Raw genomic sequence first — 23,332 nt, forward strand, 5'->3', positions numbered from 1 at the left:
TAAAATTGAATTAAATTGCAATTACAGGTAAAAGAAAAACATGAAGTATCTGATCATGCAGATCTAAAAAAAAGTAGCAAATCTTAAACCTAGAAGAAAATTAAAAGAAGAAAGAGATAGTTAAAATCCTGAACTAACAACCATAAAATAAATAAGCAGACAAAAAGAGAATAATTCAAATGACACCATTTTAAATTAAATAGATAACACTAAACGTTTTTTAATAACTAGATAAATTTTGAGCGAACTTTAATTTTGTTTGAAAAATATTTAGAATAGAATAAAATTTATTTGCAGTATAAATTGTTTTTATAAATAGATGGTTTTACAGTAGAAGCTGTAAAGAAAAAAACTAAATTTCTAGTGTTGCGGTAAGGAATTCTTATGAAATAAAACCATTAATATAGAAACCTCCGTGAAGAATATTATGAAAAATAATATTAAATAATATAGAAAATATATCGCATATCAGCTAAGGACAAAAGATGTACTAGACAAACTCATATCATCGAAATCTTTGAACTTCCTGGTAAGCAGGCTAGGAAGTTATTCTGAATAGACTCAATAGTATTTAGAAAATAGTTAGCTTCGTTGTTCCAAATCACCGTACTCATTCAAAATGAGAACACACCTTAGACATGTAGAGAATTTTGCAAGTATTAATATTGGAAAAATTAAGGCAAAACCATTTTAATTTTGTTAATTTTTTTCTGGCCTTACTGTGAATGTGATGATTACCTGTAAATGTTTCTGAAATATTAGTTTGTTGCCCAATATTATTGCAAGATCTTTAATATAAGTTCCGAATACAATTTCCTGATTACCTATTATATATTTATAAGGCAAAATATAAATTTTCCTGGAAATAGTTATACCCTGAATTTTGGCAGCAGTCAAAGGTAAGAATTTATTCTCTGACCATTTAACTAATATATCAATATTAGTTAATCTTGCAACGTAACTTGATCTTGCACAGTGTTAAGATTTTAATGTAGGTTAACTTAATTAGGTTAATAATTTGTATAAAGGAAAAACAGCAAGAGACCCAGGTTAGAACCCTGAGGTACTCCAGATGTAATGTTATAAGTAGAGGATGTATAGCCATTATACCTAACGCTAAATTTAATGTTATTTAAATCATTTTCTGTTATTGCAAATCTAAAACATTTCGTACTCATATACTCTTGCAAAATTAAACAAAGTCAAAACTTATAAACATAGCTACAGAACGTAATAGAGATCACATTGCATTTATTTTTCGATTTTCGTGGAATTTATAATAGTTTGTATTTGACAATTTTCAAAAGATTCTTCAATTTTTGACTGCTTTATAATATTCTAGTTTTTTTTTAAAGATAAAATAAAAGTAAGATTGAGATAGGGAAAATTCAAGATTGTCGCCGTTTTTTAACTTTGTAAAAAAAACTACGTTACAATGCAATTTTCTTTAATGAAATTAGGAGTGATTAAAAATCCTCTTCCTTATTTATGAATCAACTGGTAAGGAGTTAACAAGCTACTCCCTATTATTGCGCACGTGTAGTTTAAACATTAAAATGTAACGGTTTTTGTTGACGTTCTAGGAACAACAGGTTATAATTTCCAATGTATCATTTAACTTTTTCCCCTATCTCATCATAATAACTTGCATGACTTCTAGGAATTCTCATTGACGCGTAGGAAAGCAAAACATTCTTTTTCCCATTTTTTGAAACTACGTAAAAAGGGGATTTCTTAATTGTTATTACATGTTGTTTTTTTATCCGTTGGGAAGATTAAAAAAAAGAAATACGAAAGAAAAAAACAATTGGCTACGGCAGCAAAATACTGCTAATACTTACAGTAACATAAGAAGTACAACTTCGCAATTATGTAGGTTATAGAAACACGTGGTAAGAACATGTCTAAGTAAAATGTAATTTTTTATAAGTCATCTAGTGGAAGAATAACAAAATGTTCCCAGTAGCATTATTGTGCTTAAACTTAGAAACTTTTTAGTTCCGCTGACGGCCTGAAGTAACCTTCATGGTCAATGAATGTGTTTCCCAAATCTCTTGTCTTCAAAGTGACGTCATAATGAATACAAAACGTTCATTAAAAAAAAAAAAAACTATTCGTTCTTCTGGAACGATGAGGATCTTCAATCTGTTTTTTTTCTTTCATTTGTTTTTCCCTCCTCACAAACTTTTATTATATAAAATTATGAGAGTAGTCTCTTGTTAACTGTTCTAGTGCAAGAAAGAGTACCTCAAAATACACGACTAAGAAAGTTGATGGGAGTTTGTATAGCTTAATTTCATGTAACGTTATTACACGCCATTGAAGTTTCGAGTAGCATCAACCTTTGTTATTAATGATACTTGGAGAAAGCACTTGTTAGCATGACAACTCTTGAGATGAATCTCAATAGTAATAGGTTCAATTTACCATATGATAGAATTCTTTCATTTGGTATTATATAGACAGCACTAGGTAAACTGTAAGTTTGGAGATATGTGCATTACGAATTGTTGAGTTCGAAAACCGGTCATCTCCATCGCAGCTAATTTGAGAGGAGTGACAAACAAAACTAAATTAATCAATATGTATCTGACATTTTTCATAGGGTTATTTCTATTTTTGGAAAGAAGAAAAATGTCAGTTCTACAGTCCGAGAATGATATATATGCCGTATATGCCAGATGTATATTGATTAATTTAGTTTTGTTTATCACTCCTCTCAAATTAGCTTCGATGGAGATGACCGGTTTTCGAACTCAACGATTCGACTAATGTTTTAATATGAGTGTCGTTTCGGAATAAATCAAAATATTGGTGAAAAGAACTCGTGGTGGTGGTCTATACAATAATATTGCTTCTTAGCAAGCACTATATAAAACAAGTATTTTCGGAATGATCCAAAAAAAAAAAAAAATGGGTCAAAAGATTGCGATCTTGGTCAATAATTAGTTTTTGGATTAGAAGCCACAAAATTATTGAACGTCCGTAAATCGAGTTTTCGTATTTTCTGCGGAATAAGGACATCATACTGAGTTAAGTGATAGTTTGGGTTTGGCTACACTATATGTAGTTTTCCAGATATAAGGCGTATAAGAAAATTTTTGATTGAATGAAATGTATTGAATCTTGGACCTGGGGCCACAAAATTTTTGAACGGCCCCTAAATCAAATTTTTCTATTTTCTAGGAAATAAGCACATCATACTGAGTTAAGTGATAGTTTGGGTTTGGCTACAATGTACAGGGTGGCCCAAAAGTAGGTATACACCCTTCATTGATCGAGTATAACATTCCAGTTTATGGGTTTGCTTCGGCTCTTCCTAGTTTAAAATGTAGGTAAACAGACATTAAGAACAAATAATAAAGAAACATGGATAACAATAAGAAAGGGTATAGAATACAATGAGCTGATCAGTACGGTACTGTATACCTACTTTTGGGCCACCCATTGTGTAGTTCTCCATATATATGATATACAAGAAGATTTTTGACAAACATATTGAATCTTTTGATCCAAAAAAAAATTTCCAAAGGAAATACATCATATTTGGACATTTTTAAATAGTAGATTCAATAAAATACTTAATCATATTCTCAGATTATTGTGAAAGTAACAAAATTGTATTTCGATTTTAGAACGTAGTTTTCAAAGTATGTCCACATCAATCTTAAATAAATATGGGCTGTTTTCGTTACACTGGTTATTCAGGAGAAAATCGTTCTGTATATGTGAACAGGTTCTAAAATGGTAAAATATAATTGCGATACTCTTGAACATCACTTCATATTCCATTCACTTTAAATATTTGTTGTTACAATTTTTTATATGTAAGAGAGGAAGTTATTTTACTTTATTATACTGTTTTATGACTTACAATTTTTAACTGTTCTTCTTTAGACTCATTCGATTTTTAAAAACGTTTCTGTTACAAATTTAAATGATTCATTATAAGCAGAATTCTGAACAAACAAAATAAGAATGCAATATTAATTAAGTTTTTGGATCAAAAGATAGAATATATTTTAATCAGAAATTTTCTTGTACGCCTTACATGTGAAGTACATATAGTGTAGCCAAACCCAAACTCTTAGTTAACTCAGTATGATGTGCTTATTCCCTAGAAAATGCGAAAACTCGATTTAGAATCCGTTCAAAAACTTTGTGGCCTCTGATCCAAAAACTAATTATTGGCCAAGCTCGCAATCTTTTGATGCATATTTTGGATCATTCCTAAAATTCTTGTGTAAAGATCTTGCATTTCTAAATGAACTGATCATATTTCTGCATTTCATAATATTTTGTAAACATCACGAAGTTTTATGAGTTATAACGTACTTTAGTTTGATTTTACACTAATCTGTTAGAAAAAAAGCATTATTTTTAAAAATTTAAGAGAAATCAGTGATGATATTTTAACATCTGTTGCTTTTTTAAAAAATATAATTGATACTTATTATTTTATACAGAACAAATAAAAATAGGCGTCTATGAAAGATGTAAAATGAAATTGTGTATCGTTTATATACTTCGTTAACTGAAAATGTTCCAGAAACGATCAATCTCCCTTATTAGTTACGTAGTTTGTTATCTCGCTAGAAGTTTTGTTAGCTAATGAAAATTCCTATCGCATGCTGCTATTGAGACCAATTTCCGCGTAAAATAGCCATTAACCAACAAAATGATGGGCGTGTGCAATCAATTTCCTGTCGGTCTATTACCACCATTATGGCCTTGTTTTCTCTTCTTTCTTGAAGCCTACGAGAGACACAGCAGCCTTCTTCTAAAGCTCTATAGAGTTGAATCTTTTCATTTTGGTTTAATTCATTTCATCATATTGAAAGCTTACGGAGAAGCGAATTCGTAGAGAAAGCATAGATCTTGTTTGTAACAAAAGAGGAGCGTATTACATATTTCGGAGTTTATCCCTAGTTATTCTACTCTAAATCCTACAATAAATTATTCTTTCTATTTTTCATGTGAAATAAATTGGAAGAAAACAGCGGTCATAAAATATTCTTAATTGAATCGTTAGAACAAATAATGTATATCCTCGGAAGACATTCCCTGGAAAATAAATTATGGAAGCAATTACTTCCCAAGAGTTTTGCAACTTGTAAAAATAAAATGTGTACAAGTCGATCATTTTGTGTTTACGATTATGCTTTGTACACGAGTACTGCCCAACGTATGTGCTTTCTCTGTGTGTAATCTCGTGGTTCCATTCCCGTTGGAGCACGTGTGGCTCAGATTCCATATTAAACTGTTGGCTCCTGCTTCACATCTACTACTGAAAAGATATACATTAAATTTTCATAACACATCACAAATTTCATAAAACGTATTTCAGTGTATTTTATAACATTATGAGAATTACGAATGTAACATATTACGCTTTCGACATATTGCATTTAAATAAACATGTTTAGTGAACTAAATTCTTATCTGTATGGACTGTGTAACTATTGTCCAAAATTATATCAAGTCACACTATTTCAGTAAATGAACTAATCCAATGGTTTTATTTGTACGATGTAATTAATGTTCCAGTGGCCAAGGAGACGAACATTACTCGGTAGCGCGTGCAGGTTGACAATACAAAATGTACCTTAACAAGAGGCTTAGCAACACGAAAGACACTTGAATTTGCTAGCAGCATTTAATTGACTTCGGGACCATGCGTAGCAAAGGTAAGTGCGCTAGCCATTAGATCAACAGGCAGGGCTTTAATTGTGTAGCGTGAACTGGAAATGTACTTCTATGGTTAAGGAGACATCGCTTTCTGTAGTCCCCCAGTCATTCCTGTGGTTCTTGTAACTACGTTTCCCCTAGTTAAACATACGCGTAGAGTATTGTTCCAAAGATATATGTTCACTTACCTCTCCTCTAAAGGCCATATTATGAATTCTAAATGAAATATCAAAGATTCAGATTTGTTTGATATGTAACCCTTCTATCATAGATCTATATATCTATCATACAGGAACTCTAAAAGAGAGGTTGGTGTTCAAGTTTTGTGTGAACAAGAGTATACATATAAAAACACACACATTAAAATTCTGGGAGTCGTCTTGTCAATAGCATTTTTATAAACACTGTACGCTATAACCGATCTTTATTATTATTATTACTAGCTTTACACAGCGCACAGTTCTAACATGAGCATAAATCTTCTTCCACTTCTCACTATATCTGTGCAAGTCCCTTTATGAACACAAGTAAATGACAGGAAGACTCTCAAAGAGGAGTTGTGGGGAGTTCGTGGCAAATTGGGATAAGTGATAGATGATACCAAATGAAACATAATTCTATATCCGAGTACGCCTCATTGTGGGTCCACAAGCCTTCGAAGTTTCCAGCTTGCAATAGCTTTTCTCATTCAGATTAAAGGAAAGCGCCTGAAATGTCCATCAACCCGCTATATGTAGTTCCTCTACTAGTTGGCTTTCACAAGGGTATCAACCTAGTTGCAATATTAAACTAATAGGGCCAAAACGACACCTAAAATGTGGAATAGAAAAACAAAAACAAGTTTTAAAAAAAATGAATGAGAACTTGCAAATCTACACAATATTTTGGAATCGACCAGCAAAAACGGCACGTTTCTAGCACTTGTGATTTTCGAGATCTCATTGTCGAAAGGATTGGCCACGAACATACTGTATAAACTTTTCTAGCGTTTTAATATGTAGACTAGCTGTACCTCCGCAGTCTACTCAACGCATCGTTCTGTTATGACCATGAATTTTCTTCCCACTGGGCATCAGTGCCGGACTAGCCCAGTTGAAGGTTCTTTGCGCGGGTCCTTAAAGGGCCCCTACACACACACACACACACACATATATATATGTATATATATATACATAACACGTCAGTTGCAAAACATAAGTGACAAAATCATATTTTCTGTATTAAATAAACATGTAGTACAAAACAGATCGCAAAAAAGGTTACAATAATATTGAGGTAATCAAACGCAATCCTGAAGTTATTTCAGTAACTTTGAAAGTTTTAACGCACTTCTTCACTTGATGAGGCAATCGAATCAGTTACTTTTTCTTTGTCTACATTCTGGAATAAATCATTTTACGTGAACGTAAAACGTAAAGGAGACAAATGGTTTTGACTTATCGATGTTCGCATGAGACAATAGGGAAAAGTGAATAAGCGCAAGGGCCCGTTTTACGGCTTAAAGGGGGCCTTTGCTAAGTTTGAAGTTTTACTCGATTTCTTTTACGATTTGCTTAACACACAGCCAAAAACTAATATGAGTGGAGAAAGGGAAATACACATCCGAGAACCGTATATTCCAGACCCTAAGCGAATAGAAGTAGAAATCGCTAAAAAGAAATTAAAATAACACAAATCTCCGGGTGTAGACGGAATTCCGGCTGAATTGATTTTAACTTTAGGCAAAAAATTGTGGGAAAAGATACACAGACTCATTCTCCTTATCTGGAACAAGGAAGAATTTCCACAAGAGTGGAAAGAATTTTTCCAATCACAAGAAAGGCGACAATAATTATCGAGGCATTTCTCTTGTCAACATTCTATAAAATCCTTTCAAATATTCTATTAGCAAAATTGACCCAGTTCGCAGATGAAATTATTGGAGATTATCAGTGCGGATTTAGACCTAATCGATGAACTATCGACCAAATATTTACCACTCGACAAATACTCGAAAAGAAATGGGAATACAATACCCCGGTACATTAATTATTTATTGATTTTAGAAAGGCGTACGACTCGGTTAGGAGAGAAACATTATACAACGTTCTTACAGAATTGGGAATACCGAGAAAGCTAATTAGATTAACTAAGATATGTTTAAATAAATCCCAAAGTAAAGTCTGCGAAGGAAAATCTTTGTCCACGAGCTTTCACGTCGAGAATGGCCTGAAACAAGGATGTGTGTTGTTGTCATTACTATTCAACTTTATGCTATAAGGAAAATCAAAAATAGCAACCAGGCCTAGAGTTGAATGGTATTCACCAGGTTATGGCGTATGCTGATGTAGGGGATGATAGGAGAACAATGGAAAGGAATGCAGAGGTCTTATTTAATGCTTGCAGGGACATAGGTTTAGAAGTAAATGCAGACAAAACTAAATACATGGAAATTGTTCTATATGGTTGCGAAACATGGTCGCTTACTCTGGGGGACGAACGTAGACTGAAAGTATTTGAGAACAAGATCTTGAGACGAATATTCGAACCCAGGGGAAACGGGAATTGGAATAGCGGGAACTTCATAACGAGGAATTACATAATTTATACGGTTTACCGAACATTGTTAGAGTCATCAAGTCTAGGAGGCTCTGGTGGGCAGGTCATGTAGCCAGAATGGAAAAAAGTAGGAATTCTTTCAAAGTCTTAACTGCAAGAGCAATCTGAAAACAGCCATTAGGAAGACCCAGGCGTAGATGAGAGGGCAATATTAAGATGGATCTCGCAGAAATAGGAATACAGAGTAAAAACTAGATCCAGTTGGTTAAGGATAGAAGTCAGTGGAGAGCTTTTGTGAACGCGGAATTGAACCTCAAGGTTCCATAGGCCATAGAGTTAGAGAGAAGTTCTACTGGCTCACGGGTCCTTCCTGATATGAGCAAGGGCGGACCGAGAGAACTTCTTTCGGAAAGACGAAATTAGGCTCCCGCAACCTTTTTGGTAGGAAGACTCAAGAAAGCATTTGCGATCGCAAAATTTGGACCAAGGCCTACAGGTCCTAAGCCTCGTAATCCCTACGGGACCACCAATTGCCGATTAGCCAACGTGGCCAATCCGGCACTGCTGTGCATGTCTCCTTACTCACACAAGTAAAGGATAGGAGACTCACAAAGGAAGTGAATTGCTATCTATAGATGTTGGAGTAAGTTTCTAGCAAATTTGTAGAAGTAACACGATAGCAAGTGGAAATATTTTTTTTTCTAATAAATCCATATCAGTCCGAGTACGCCTCATTGCTTCCTTTGAGGCCTTTAAAGTTGCCTGCGTGTAATAGGTTTTGCCATTCAGATTTAAGCAAAACGCCTGACATGTCCGTCAACCAACCGTACGTAACTTCTCTACTGGTTGCCTAACATCGTAGTTTGGGCCGCAACAATGTTAACCTTATGGGCCCAAAACGACCCCTAAACTGTTGACTAGAACAATGATACGGTTTTGAAGATTTGAATGAGAACTGGACAATCTACACAAAATTTGGATTCGAGCAATGAAAACGGCATGTTTCTAGCACTTGTGGTTTTCGAGATCTCATTGTCCAAAGGAATGGAGAGAAACATATAAACCTAGCATTTGAATATATAGATTATTATTATTAGTTTATATGACTTGATTTGATTTTGGGTTTAACGTCCCTTTCAGCAGCGAGGCTAAATGAGACATGGACCTACAGCTTGACGTCTACATGAACTCCTTGTGGGAATCGAACCGGGGTCTCCCACGCTAAAGGTTCGTTCGCTGACCGTTTAGCCACGAAACAGCTCTATTATTAGTTTAATCTGAGCAAACTCTTAAGGGAAAATTTAAGTATTCATCTCCTGAGATTTCGTGGGTTCTTCCCACTCTTTTCATTTTTCCAGTTCTTCCAGTACTACTCATTTCCATCCAATGATGTAGACATAATTTTATCAAGGAGAGAGTTTAAACTATTAGATTCATTTGTTTTCAAGATCTTTGTATATATTTCTTAATATGGTAAATATATATTTTCTTCATATAATCTTATTGGAGAGGGAACTAGGAACTCCCCCTTGTTGAAAACTTGGAGCTCTCCCTCTATGTACGCAATGGTTCCATCCGTTCTTGAAGTCTCCTAAATCACTGGACGGAAAGCTGGTTCATTTATTATTATTATTATTATTATTATTATTATTATTATTATTATTATTATTATTATTATTATTATTATTATTATTATTATTATTATTATTATTATTATTATTATAGCAAACTTTCTGCCTAGAAAATGAACAATGGAATAAAACTTCAAAAAATAATAATGGTAAAAGTACTTGAAGGATTATTAGAAAGCTTTTTTTTTTAAGTCTTAATTCAGTTCTCTGGTATGTAAAGCTAGTGTTCGTGTTTTACCAGAAGACAACTATAGTACCTTCAATTTAAACTTTCATTTGAAATACCTTCTTTCTACACAACAACTACAAATATGATATATCAACTGAGATATTCTCCCTCCCTTTTCCGTTCTTCTTTTATAGAAATCAAGAATATGAACAGTTTGAAACAAAACCTCCTTTCGTGCGTATATGTATATGACTACGCGACTGAAATCAAATACCGTGCGAAATTATAAAGCGAAAACTTTTCTATACTAGGAATATAATACATACCTAACTACGTTACTTCTTCTTGTTTAGTGAATCACATTTTAACAAGTCTACAAAGCACTCACTGACTTGAACAAATTAGCTACTACTGGGTTGAATAATGGCTGCAACGACTTAAACTAATGGTATTGTGTCATTGATCTCGTTAATGCCATAGTAGTCTCCAACACAACGCAAATGGTTGCAAGACATCTTCAAACAAATTACTGTACTTCCATTACTATTCTTCAGATTTCTGATTCGACGAACGTATAATAAATAATATTCATATAGCATTGCATTAAATATACTATTTACTAAATATACTAAAGATAAATAATATTCATATATAACATTGCATTAAATATATTAAAGATTGTTTCTTCTAGTTGGAGAAGGTACACAGTATATTGAATGATTATGTTTACATTACTTTTCACATTCTCAGTAAATCTTTAAATCTGTTATGCACATACATACAAATGGCTAAATTTATCCTGAAGAAAAGACAATGGAAAAGATGGTGGCCTACTACATGCAAGTGAAATCAAGACGATAATTCTAAGATCTGGAGATGATTGTTCAACGTACGGTTCCTCTTGTACATTAATTTACACACATGGGGACGCAGTGGCACAGTGGTAGAGCGTTCACCTCTGGTGCATGGGGTCCTTGGTTCGATTTCAGCCCGCGCCAAGTGAGCTTCGTGGTGGGCAACCACCGTGTGCATGGGTTTTCTCGGGATTCTCCCGTTTCCTCCAGGGTTTGAAAAAAACCGGGTATTTTTGAAAAAACCCAACCCACCTGGGTCCATGTGGGTTTTTTCGGGTATTTTCGGGTTTAATTGGGTTTTTTCGAAATATTTCAATGTCTTTGGGGAAAAAATGTTAAAATGTGATTTATATTTCAAGATTGTCATTGTCACAACTTGCAACATTTTTCTATTCACTGCTGTTTTGAAAAAATGGCCGCCATTTTGAAATTTTTTATTGGATAGCTGAAAAATCTATACAACAAATTTAGAATGTCTTGTGCTTCTACCCTCAAAATTTGAACTTAAAAAGTCCAAAAATTGCACCCTGTAGCATGGATACACGCTATTTTGAAATTTTATGCCGCCAAAATATATACAGCTAATTTAGTCTTTCGTGCTTCTACTCTGAAAATTTCAACCTGAAACACTGAAAACTGCCCTTTGTAGCGTGGATATCCGCTATTTTTTTAAAAGAGTCATTTTGTAATTTTACGTTGGTATGCCGCCAAAATCTATGCAGAAAAGTTAGTGTGTCTCTAGTTTGTATCCTGAAAATTTAAAAGTCCGAAAGTTGAACACTGTGTAGTACAGGCAGACAAACGAACAAATGTAGATCATCCCAGGAGCCCAGTGACATTCGCCAAATATGAATACCAAATAGCTATATTAATTTGAAACAAAGACACAATTCATCAAAATGTTTTATATGAAATAAATATTTTTCAACGTAAAATAAATGGTTTTATTGCTGAAGTTCACTTTCGATGTTTTCTGCGTTCAATTACGGGAATTTCCCGTGCACTTGTTGCAAGACGGTTCTTTCTAGTGTTGGCAACTATGGAAAGTAGAAAAACCGGCACACCCTCAAAATTCCCTATGATATAGGTCTAAGTGTGATGTATCTCTGTTCGGATCCCCCTCCCCCCATGAGAAGGAAAATACTATCGTGAACAAAAGTGCATTAGTACCTGTATTCTGCATATCCTTAATACATTCACTAATAAGCCTAATGCTATAAAGTAGGAATGGCCAAAATTTTCGGGATTCCGGAAATTTCACTTTCCGGATTTCGGAAAATTCCGGAATTCAGAATTTTTTTTCCGAATTCCAGAATTGGCCATCCGTGATATAGTCCCTGTCATCTCTTCAAAATTATGTAAGCAGATGAACAAAATATATTAATCGCTGATAGATGGTGAAAGGTGAGTTTTGTATTTACAGAATGAAAGTTATTTTTTAAATCTGTACTTTGAACTATATACAAGTTTGAAAAACCGGTCAGAAATGGGCTAGTAAGAAGTGTGCACCGGTCACCGGCTTTAATCAAAATAACAGCAATATTTCCGGCCAGACCGGTGAAAAACCAACCCTATTCTTTTCCGAAAATTAATTTAAAACAATTATGAAAGATAGGCCTATAATTCACATGTTATAAAGTAAATGTTGCAAAATGTAATAAATGAAATTAAATATCTACCACAGTAAAATAAATAGTTTTATTGTTGAAGTATTAATTTCCGATGCTTTGCGCATTCAATTGCGGGAATTTCCCGAACACTTCTTTCACGACAGGTTTTCCCTGAAAATGCAGCTTGCTTTACTGTCCATCGAAACTTCCATTAATACTGAAGTTTGAATTCAGCACTTGAAATAGTAAGCGTTACGTAGTCTTGGGAGCTCCGAGCATTAAGCTTCTTAATTTTGAAAAGAATTTTTACGCTATTGCTGGTATTGACTCTACAGAATGCTTATTTGAAGGGTAGCAACAAATGACTGTTGTTGTTGGAAAACCAAATTTTACTGAATACTTTTGTTACCACCAAAGGTAAGAAATAATACTAATAGTTTTACTAATGTATTTACATATCTACTGTTAGTACCGGTACCTATGACCTTAAACCCGTCACCGTATGAGGGATAACGTCTCTCGGCGGCGCCGAGTCAGCAAGCACACTATTCACGGAAAGTATTTTTCTAAAATATAAAATTGCTTATTTTACTTCAAATAGGCTATAAGCATAATCTACACATTAATTTGTTCTATAATTATCTCAAGCTAAGGGAAGTTTTTTTTATTCATTCATTCAGTTTATTCAGAACTTTATAAAGGTCGTATGTTGAATGTTGTTGTCTACCTTAAAGTGAAAGCATCTAATTCGCCTAAAGAAAGTTCAAAATCTGATAAAATAACTTTCAATGTGATCACCTTAGTTATACCAATAATATACTAACAAAAAGCTCAAAAACCCAGGTGGGTTTTAAGGCGGGTTTTTTCAGGTGGGTCCAAGCCTGGTTTCCTCTCACTTTCTTGATTCGACCATTTCATTCATTTCTAATCATCACCGTCTCCTTTAGCCTAGCCAGCATAACCGTGGAACGTAAAGATTTCAGTTTTTTAACTTACACATGATATAGAAGAAACGAAGATCCGACCAGAGTTTCCATAAATAAGACGGAATAACATTTAAAGTCCAGGTTATAATATGTTCGCCTTGTTTCGGCATTCCTACGAAATGAGCTTAACAAATTATTATTTTGTTATATCTAATCTAACAGCCAAAACGTAGAATTTTATCCTAATACTAAACGGTAAGCGTCTCAGTCTGTGCGCTACGCTAATCCTATTAATAAACAGTCATGGTAATAGATGTCATTACCTGCGCTATGCTAATCCTAATAATAAACAGTCATGCTAATAGATGTCATTATCTGCGCTATGCTAATCTTAATAATAAACAGTTATGCTAATACATGTTATTACCTGCGCTATACAAATCCTAATAATAAACAGGCATGCTAATAGATGAATAAACAGTCATGCTAATAGACGTCGCTACCTGCGTTACTGCTTGCCTGTATAATGAAGTCCGTGATTAACTGCATAAATATGATTTGGAGTTTTTTGGGATGCTTTGTGGGAAAGCTAAAAGCAAATATTAAATGTACACAATTGGAGCTTTTAATCAAGCACAATTTTAAGCTCTAAGGTACAGTGGGACGAAGACTCTTGGAAATGACTTATTCCCAAGATAGGCATCTCAAAATTGTTAATGTAAAGAAAACTTTTTATCAAATATTTATATGATCCTACAAGTCCCTCATACTTCTGTTAATATAAGTTATTTTAATTGCCAAGTCTAATTTTTTAAAAGTGTTTTAGCAAGAAGAATGGTACTATATTTTACGTAAAAGAAATAGCTAGCTTGCTGTACAACACAATTTTATGTTTTTCATCTAGTGAAATCTATTATATGACAGCTAGAGGGATTTCTCGCTGTGAGAAAAGTTGCGAAGTAAGTTTTAAATTTTGTGTAGGGAAACGTTTAGCTTACAGCTTAAAATAACATGACTATCATGAAATTATATGAGCGGTAAATAAGTTCTTTTCTCTGAATGGTGCTCTTTTCCTTGTTTTTGCAGCAGCCAACATGGAGACTGTGGGGAGAGGAGAAGGTGGAGGGGGCCATCTACACCGTTTATTTGAAGAAAGTACGCTACCATCGACCTACCAAAAGTATTTGCACAGTAAGTAACAACTGTATTAGGTCTTAATGAATTAATGTAAATAAATTATTCCTATCTCTCTCATCCTCTCTGAAATTTTTACACAATGTCATTTGAATAAATCTTCGCTTGCTCTCTGTTCGAAAGTGGGATATTGAGGAAAAAAAATACAGACTCTCTTTCGTCTTATGCTTTATCATTCTTATAAGAGCATTTTATATATACTTTACATTTCCAATAATGGGAGTACTTTAACTTATATGGTCAATATACATTTCGATTTGAGGATTTAATTCTAAAATACAAGATGTTGTTTCTTGATACTTAAAGTGGATCACTACCCGGAAGTCAGTACAGATTGTAGTTCATTCCCTTAACTACTGCGTAATGAAACGTTACATATTATAAATACTGCACTATAAACTAGAGTTATTTTTCAGCTACAACACAAGATACTAATTTATTTGATTATGTGTTCTGTTATCAACAAAGACAAGAGTTATAGGAATGTTCCAAAAAATGGGTCAAAAGATTGAAATCTTTGCCAAGAATTTTAGGTATAATAAAAAAAAAATGCACCAAAAGATTGCGATTTTGGGCAATAATTAGTTGTTGAGTCAGGGGATACAAAATATTTGAACGGTGCCTAAATCAAGTTTCCGTTTTTTTTTTTTGTTTTTTTTTTTAACGGAATAAGCACATCATACTGAGTAAATTGTTAATTTTGGTTTGGTTACACTGTATGTGGTTCTCGAGATATAAGGCGTACAAGAAAATTTTGATTGAGTGAAATATATTGGATTTTTTGAGTGAAGATCCACAACATTTTTGAACGACCCCTAAATTGAGTTTTCGTATTTTTCGCGCAAAAAGCACATCATACTTAGTTAAGTGATAGTTTGGGTTTGTAGTGATGCGCACGAGACAAGTTTTGAGGCCGTCTCGTCTCGAAAATGTGCTGTGAAAGCGATGTCTCGACTCGAAAAATGTATATTTCTCTATTGGAAGAGCTGTGTCTCGACTCGAATTTTGTCAGAAAAATTCTGTCTCGACTCGTCTCGAACGCATCCCTATGGGTTTGGCTACATTGTATGTAGTTCTTCAGATATAACTACGGTCTCATTATGAAATAGATATATTGTTTGACCGTTTTTCGTGTTATGTTTCACATTTTATTTAAATGTTAATCTATACTTAAGGAATTAAATTTTGAGAATGAACTTGCGCAGAATGCCATAATGTGTCATTGCCAAATTTGTACGTTTACTTTGGCACTCACAGTAAGGAAGTTCCTTATTTATGGCGTTTTAATTCGAGAAGCATAACCTAGCTGTGAATTGTGGTAAGGGTGGAAAACTAATTTCACGTGGTTGATATGTACTTACTATATTACGTTGGACAATAGACGTACTGCAACTGACCACCTTGAATTCAGTTTATCAACTGCTTATTGTAATATATATCCGGTTTCAGTTTTTCTAAAAACCTGTTTTTGTGCGCCCACCACTAATGTATACCTACAATCGGCGTACTCTGTTGTAGATTTCTGCTATAGATTTTCTAGCGTATAACAGGGATGGCTAACGCTAGTCGACCAGCGAGTTGCGAAAGATAGCATGCGGTGATCCGTTTCTATATCTATCCGTGTCCGTGCAGTCTGTATCTATCACTGTACTTGGTTTTTATGATTCCCTCTAGCGGACTAGTGAACAGATACGTAGACCGCCAATAATTTCTGAAACGAAAAGCAGCCCTTAAAGCTAAAAAGGTTGGCCACCCCTGATATATAGCCAATGATCATAATAGTAATATGATATATTGAAATCTTCTAGGAAATCAACTGTTCTTCTTTATGGACTTTTTCTTTTTAATTGTAACTTCACTGGTAGAGCGCTTACCTGCAGTGTATGAGGTCTTTGGTTCGATCTCCGGCTAAGTACATTTATGGTTGAACAACACCGTGTCCATGGATTGTCTCGGGGTACTCCAATTTCCTCCCACATTGTAATTCCACCAATTCTTCCATCACCATTCACTTGCCTTAAGGTTGACTGCCATGAGCATCATACGTATGTGGTGCTCACCTTATTTCTTTGTGGGGCCATGAGTACCATAGATTACTCATGTTTGATATCACAAATTACTAACCTATCCAGGTTCCTTGAGCATTATACCTAGATATATGATGCTCATTGTCACAAATTACTGTGAGAGGCCATGAGCATCACATATGGTGTTCGGCTCCCGTTGTTATATTTTCGGGAAAAACAAAATATCGCGACAAAAATATGATGTAACTATCCGTAATCGAGCCAGAGGTAAGAATAAATTATATTGGCCTCGTGGGACCAGTACCCTCAAATCACCTTGGCAGTCAACCTGTTAATCATCCGTCTTCCTTAGCCTACAGGGCATATCAAGGGACATTAGCTAAAAAGATTTCATTTCATTTTTAGTTGTAACTATCTTATTCTCAGCGCCTTATATTTTAGGTATTAATTTAAATATTTCTTTCAGGAAGTAGATTAGTTATTTACGTAACTTTGGATATATTGATGGATAAATTAATGGGTGTGTGTTTATAAACAGATAATGTGACAAATATTAGGAATTATCTGCTGCAACCGATTGGCAGCAAAAAGGTAGACTTATTGCGTTCCCAGTACCAATAATGCTTTTTAAAGTACGACTTTTACATTGCTTATAGTCATAATGGTACTAGTCCGCTTCCCTATCCCCCCTTCATTTATATAGCTAATAAATGCACTACAATTCCGCTTTTCTTTCTTTCTGGCTTTATGTTTAAATTCTATTGTGATTATCACATTATGAGAATTTGTTTTTGTTCTCTATTGAGTGAAAAGACGCGTTTTTGTATAAGATATTGCCGTCGGTGCTTTGTGTCAATGTTTTTCTTCGAATGTGAAATGTCTCACAATGATTGAGCAAGCACAGGCTGTGTGATAATAGTTCTTAGAATGTAAGTCCAAAACAAATACAAGACTCCGAATGCCATTATATAGGGTGTTTCAAAACAACACCGACAACGATTGGGAGGTGATTCCTCACACCAAGATAAGACGAAAAGTGTAGATCATCCTGGGTGCACAAATGCCTCCTTTCGGAGTTATAGGCTGCCGAAAACATGAAAAAATGAAATTTTAAAGTCCATAGCTCCAAAACTGTGGGACCTACTGTAGTCGGGTCAATATTTCACTGAGGAACTAATATATGCGCTATCTAAAAATACATATTTCAGAATCCTGCGGTACTTCTGCAACAATTTTTATAGAGGGAGTTTGCTTACGGGCATTTGATTTGAAGTACTCACCAACTACCTCTATACAAATTGTTGCAGAAGTATCGCACGATTCTGAAACATGGATATTTGGATAGGTCATATATTAGTTCTTAAGTGAAGCCTTGACACGACTACAGTAGGTCCCATAGTATTGGAGCTATGGGCCTTTAAAGTTCATTTTTTTTTCATGTTTTCGGCAGCCCATAACTCTGAAAGGAAGCATTTGTGCACCCATGTTGGTCTATACTTTTGTCTTATCTTGGTGTCAGGAATCACCTCCCAAACGTTGTCGCTGTTGTTTTGAAACACCCTATATATATATATATATATATATATATATATATATATATATATAGGAAATATATGGAAATATTAGTTTACTAGAACACATTGTGCTTTAGGGACTACTGGATCAATGATAAAGCTCTTATCTTTGGTACATGGGTCTCTGGTTCAATCCCAGGCTGTACGCGTACGATGAATACCATTGTGTTCATGAATTTTCTCGGTTTTCTCCTTTCACTAATATTACATTCATTTACGTGCATTTTATCTCTGTTTTCTTCAGTCTACAAAGACTTACTTCACGAAACATTCAAGATGTACAAGTGTTTTGTTTACAAGTCGTAAGCCAGTCATTTCCAACTAGTCGATGTATGATGTAGGATCACGCTTTTATCATTTGATACATTGCAAGAGAAATACTTGAGCAAAGGAGGGGGAAGGGATGAAGTAGGAAAATAGGAAAAACAAATGTTGGTAGTGTAGGAGTAGTCATGAATCCAGGAGTAGTATACCAGCAACACCGTAGATTATAATACCTATATTCTTGTTTGGATGTCACTCTGTTCTTATTGAAAGCCAGGTTTTATGCTTGCTCCCCTTTACTCCGTGTTGGTTACAAGAGGGTAGCAGCAAACTGTAACGTCACAGATTATCCGGTTGAAAATTACTACAGTAAGCTTTATGAAGTAGAAACATTAGAATTCAAAAAATATTTGTATTCTAATGTTATTGTAGACTGGTATTTGTTACCTCTGATTTGTCGTATGTTTGCGATATATGCAATTGTAAAACTTCCCATTTTTAGTTCTTATTTCTGAATATCTCTACACTGGTAATACGAGATTAGCGTATTTTATGATGTGCTCAATTTTAAAACTTCTAGACTCGTGTTCAGAGTCATTTTTATTATAGTATTACGAGTTTGACTATCACGTTATGCTAACTTCCATATTTAGAAACGTTAATGAAGTTGTTAACGATTCACATCGAAAAAGACCAAGCACGACTTTTTTTTTTTTTTTTTTTTGTAGGATTATCGAAACACAATAGGAGAAAAGAAGGTAGAAGAGAATATTTCTGTTTTATCTTGATTTCTACTAACGTGTTTGAACAACCCTGCGCAAAAGTTATGGCTAACTCTTTTCGATGCAAATCGTTACTAACCTCACTAAAGTGCTTCTAAATACACTAAAGTTAATCAAACTCTTAATACGTCATTAAAAACGACTATGTATAGGGCTCTAATGTTTACCTCTTTACACTGTTATTGCAAGATTAGCATATTTTTTGATATGTGAAATTGTAAAGCTTGTAATGTACACACACTGTACTCACTACGCACTTACTAAGTAATGATTACTTCCTGTGTGAATTACTTCTTATGTTAGGAAGGATAGATAAATTGACGTCCGCTATTCTCAGCACTCAAGTCAATGAAGTATTTACATATCCTTGATTTTCAGCTTAGGACAATAAAGAATAAAAGACATTTCACAAGCACACTGTGAACCTTAACAAGTTGACAGTATAAACTGATTAATCCCTTTATTTTTCCCTGCTGACTGGCGTTAGAATAAAATAATGAAATGAAATGAAATGAAATAAAAAAATAACTCACTAAATTTCAGTTTCAAAGCACATGGTTAGAAAGTCGGTCAAGCGACCGGTGTCTGTTTGTTTTGGGAGGAAAAAGGTTCTTCAAATGGCTTTCTCTGGCTGATTGAACTCTCCGCAAAGAAGCTAAGGAGTTTGGTTGGCGTCTGCTGACTTCAGTGACACAGATTGCATCCGTTTTGAAGTGAAATTGCAGAGAAAAATTTTAACAAAGAATTTTCTTTTTACTATGCAGAGAAATTTGTGCTAGTTAGACATTCCTTATAATGACATAGTGTTTTGTATGTGTAACCACCGTAAGAGGGGAAAGTACTGTGCTACTAATAATAACACATAGAGAGACTAGTGGTTGTATTTCAATTTCAGAATCCTAAACGTATTATTCTCAGGATATCCTGCTACAATTTTTCTTTCGAATCCTCCCTGTTCCCTACCAATCGGAATTCTCCCTAGAACGCCTTATGAGAACATTACCCTTTTGTGTTTCGTTGAAATAATTGAATTCCAAACCGGGACTCCTGGATTCATCTTATAATCGAGCTCTTTTGTAGGCGAGATAGCGTGATGAGGAACAGACTATATTGTCAGCTTGGTATTGCATGTTGGTCCGTACTCCCGCCAGCAATAACAGATTCAAGGCTGGTAGTGATTCGGAGCCCACGTTAATAGTACAGTAGGTAGGTCCTATCCTTTATAACTTGATGTTGAATGAAGATGTAAAATAGAAAATAATTTATATTAGAGGTCAAAAGTTGATCATATAAGAGAAATTTAACAGATGGCTTCCTAATCTCCATAACGTTTATACTATAGGTTGTAATTATTCTATACGAAACTACGAAGTTTGTTATGAGAAATGCAAATGCATTTGATGGAAACTTTTATTTATTACCTTACGTATCTATAAGAAGATAGCGTTTTTGCAGTTTTTTAAAAAGCAAAATTCCTTTTCTTAATTTTGGCGACTCAGAATTACAAACATTACATTGGCTTATTAGCACTTTTAGTTTAAAAAAGAACAGTGTATATGTGTTAAGTTATATTTAACTATTTATTCTTTTTTAGGATTCCGATGACGAGATATCGCATTTGGAATGGGAGACTGTAAGGGTTCGATTTGTGAAAGCAGGTACTCTGGAGAAGTTGGTTGAGAGTCTGGCCACGGACGATGGAGAACTGGAGTCCACCTACATCAATGTTTTCTTGGCCACGTACAGGACCTTCGCCACCACGAAGCAAGTTCTTACACTTCTACTTGACCGGTGAGTACTTTGAATGAATGAATTTTTACCTATTTCTTAAGGCGCTCAGTCACATGTGAATACTTAACATTTTATTCATACAGAATTCCGCCGCAAACCACATATTTGTAGTTTCTCACAGTGTGAAAGAACTACGTGTGTCATTATTAAGTCTCCCAATAGTTATGTCATTAAGCAAAAGTATTACTGGCAAACATACATAGAAATTGACGACATTTTCATGTCTTCTTCTTCTTCTTCTTCTTCTTCTTCTTATTATTATTATTATTATTATTATTATTATTATTATTATTATTATTATTATTATTATTATTATTATTATTATTATTTCCAATATTTGCTTTATACTCACAAATTAATGTTAGATATATCGAGTCTCTCGCTTACGAAGAACGATAAACGCAGACGATCTAGCAACTATAGATTAAATTCTGCTTGAGATTTTGTTATAGAAGTCTAATAACTCTTTGTAAAATGAAATTATGTAAATAGCTGGATTATACGTGACTACGTACGGGTAATAAACAACTTAAGCAATGTTATAAACATTCCTATCGAGAATTATGTTTTATATGGTTATAAAATTGAAATAGTCTTAGGAAGATAAATAAATAAATAAAAAAGGAATTTTGGAAGAAAGATATATTTATACGATTTTTTCACTATCTTACTAACAGGATTCGAAAAAATTTGGACATCAAGTCGCCATGGCAACTGGAAATAATAATATATATATTAGATTTTGCTTTTTGGATAGTAATTTGCGAAAGATTTAAATTTGCATTTGTATTGTATTTTCAGAAGCGAATGAAATTATTATTTAAGTATTTTACTGATTTACGTGTACAAGAAATAATAAAAACTAACAATTTTTGAATCGTACTTGAAAAGCAAATTAGTGATAAAGTAATTACAATCATATATTCTTATATAGAAGCAATTAAAATGTAAAGCCATTGTAGTTGAATTCTACAATAATTAATTTGACATTTCTGTGACAGAATATTTCACAGATTTTGTTCTCTCAGTGAGTATATCATCATTCCTTTTTTGTATTATCTTTAACTCAAAATTTCATAATGTATTTAAAAAGTCAGAAGGTGTACGCCAACTATTAGAACGACTACCTTTTGGTATGATACTACGACCTTATAACCCACTGACTTGTAGAGGTGACTTTAGGAACAACTTTTTGACCTTGAAAATACCAGCTGCGAACAGCTATGTCCAACGCTGTATCATAATTTATTTCTTTGTATACTTTGTGTATAGTGTGTGTATAACTGCACCAAACAAATAAATGGTACGCAATGGAATGACCGCTGACACGTGGGTGTTCGCAGCGTTTATGCTCATACTTTGAGAACCTAACAATCTCTTTATATTGTCGACAACTTTTGTAGAAACAACCTTGTTTTACAGATTGATTATATCAACGGTATAATGTATTATTGTTAATAAATATGCATTCTAAAGGGAATAAGAAGAAAAAGGCGACTCTGCTCTGCTGCGAAGAATTTTCCGCTTGATCCCCTGTCACGTAACCCTAGCAGCACATTTGGTGAACTCTACGTAAGTTAATGGGCGGCATAATTTGCAATTGGAAAATGCGAAAATAAAATTCTAAAATAACTTGGCCCAATGTGATTTAAAGTGTATGTTGGCCAACCAACCGTTTGGTGTAATTTATCCAACAACTTTGATTTTACCGATCATTTGCCAACAACTTCTTAAGCAGGGATTACGTTGGCAAATGATCGGCAAACCGGCTAATTACTACGTGGAACCAACGTTGGCAGTCCGTTAGACCAGTCGTTCCCAACCGATGTGTTACGCAACCTCCTAGGGTGTGTAGCGACATTTTAGAATTTAAAACTCATGAAGCATTTAACAATTAGTTAAAATCAATTTTGAGACAAAATTCACGAGTCAACGTTTCCAGTGGTAGCACTACTCAGTATTGCATGCTCAGTACTATATAGAGTCATTAGTTCGTAGGGATTCAGCTAAGGGGACTCACATTTAACCCTTTTCTTGACAAAGTATCCTTTGGGATACATATTTTTTTGAACATTTTTCGTTCTTTGACTACCTATTTTGGAAATGTATCCTATGGGATACATTACATCGCAGCCTTGTCTAAATAAAACATGTAACTAAAATGTGCAATTATCTATTATTTTATAATGGCACGGAAGTCGCCTCCAGTATTTTTTCTGAGCAACACAAATCTCCTTGCCAAGAAAAGGGTTAAAAAAAAACACTCCGAAGAGAAGAAACTACT

The 23,332-nt window shown here is 34.2% G+C and overlaps 1 protein-coding gene across 1 annotated transcript in view; it reads left to right on the forward strand.

The window, feature by feature from the left end:
* Positions 1 to 23,332, forward strand: part of Rgl (Ral guanine nucleotide dissociation stimulator-like) — a 225,841-nt gene that overhangs the window by 132,426 nt on the left and 70,083 nt on the right. Inside the window, exons 2-3 of the mRNA XM_081745578.1 lie at positions 14,503 to 14,607; positions 20,852 to 21,048. Coding sequence (XP_081601704.1) covers positions 14,503 to 14,607; positions 20,852 to 21,048 — 302 coding nt within the window. The remainder of the gene's footprint in view (positions 1 to 14,502; positions 14,608 to 20,851; positions 21,049 to 23,332) is intronic.

The sequence above is a fragment of the Thermobia domestica genome, chromosome 2, assembly GCF_964235325.1.
Source record: "Thermobia domestica chromosome 2, izTheDome1.hap1.1, whole genome shotgun sequence".
NCBI classification, from domain to species: domain Eukaryota; kingdom Metazoa; phylum Arthropoda; class Insecta; order Zygentoma; family Lepismatidae; genus Thermobia; species Thermobia domestica.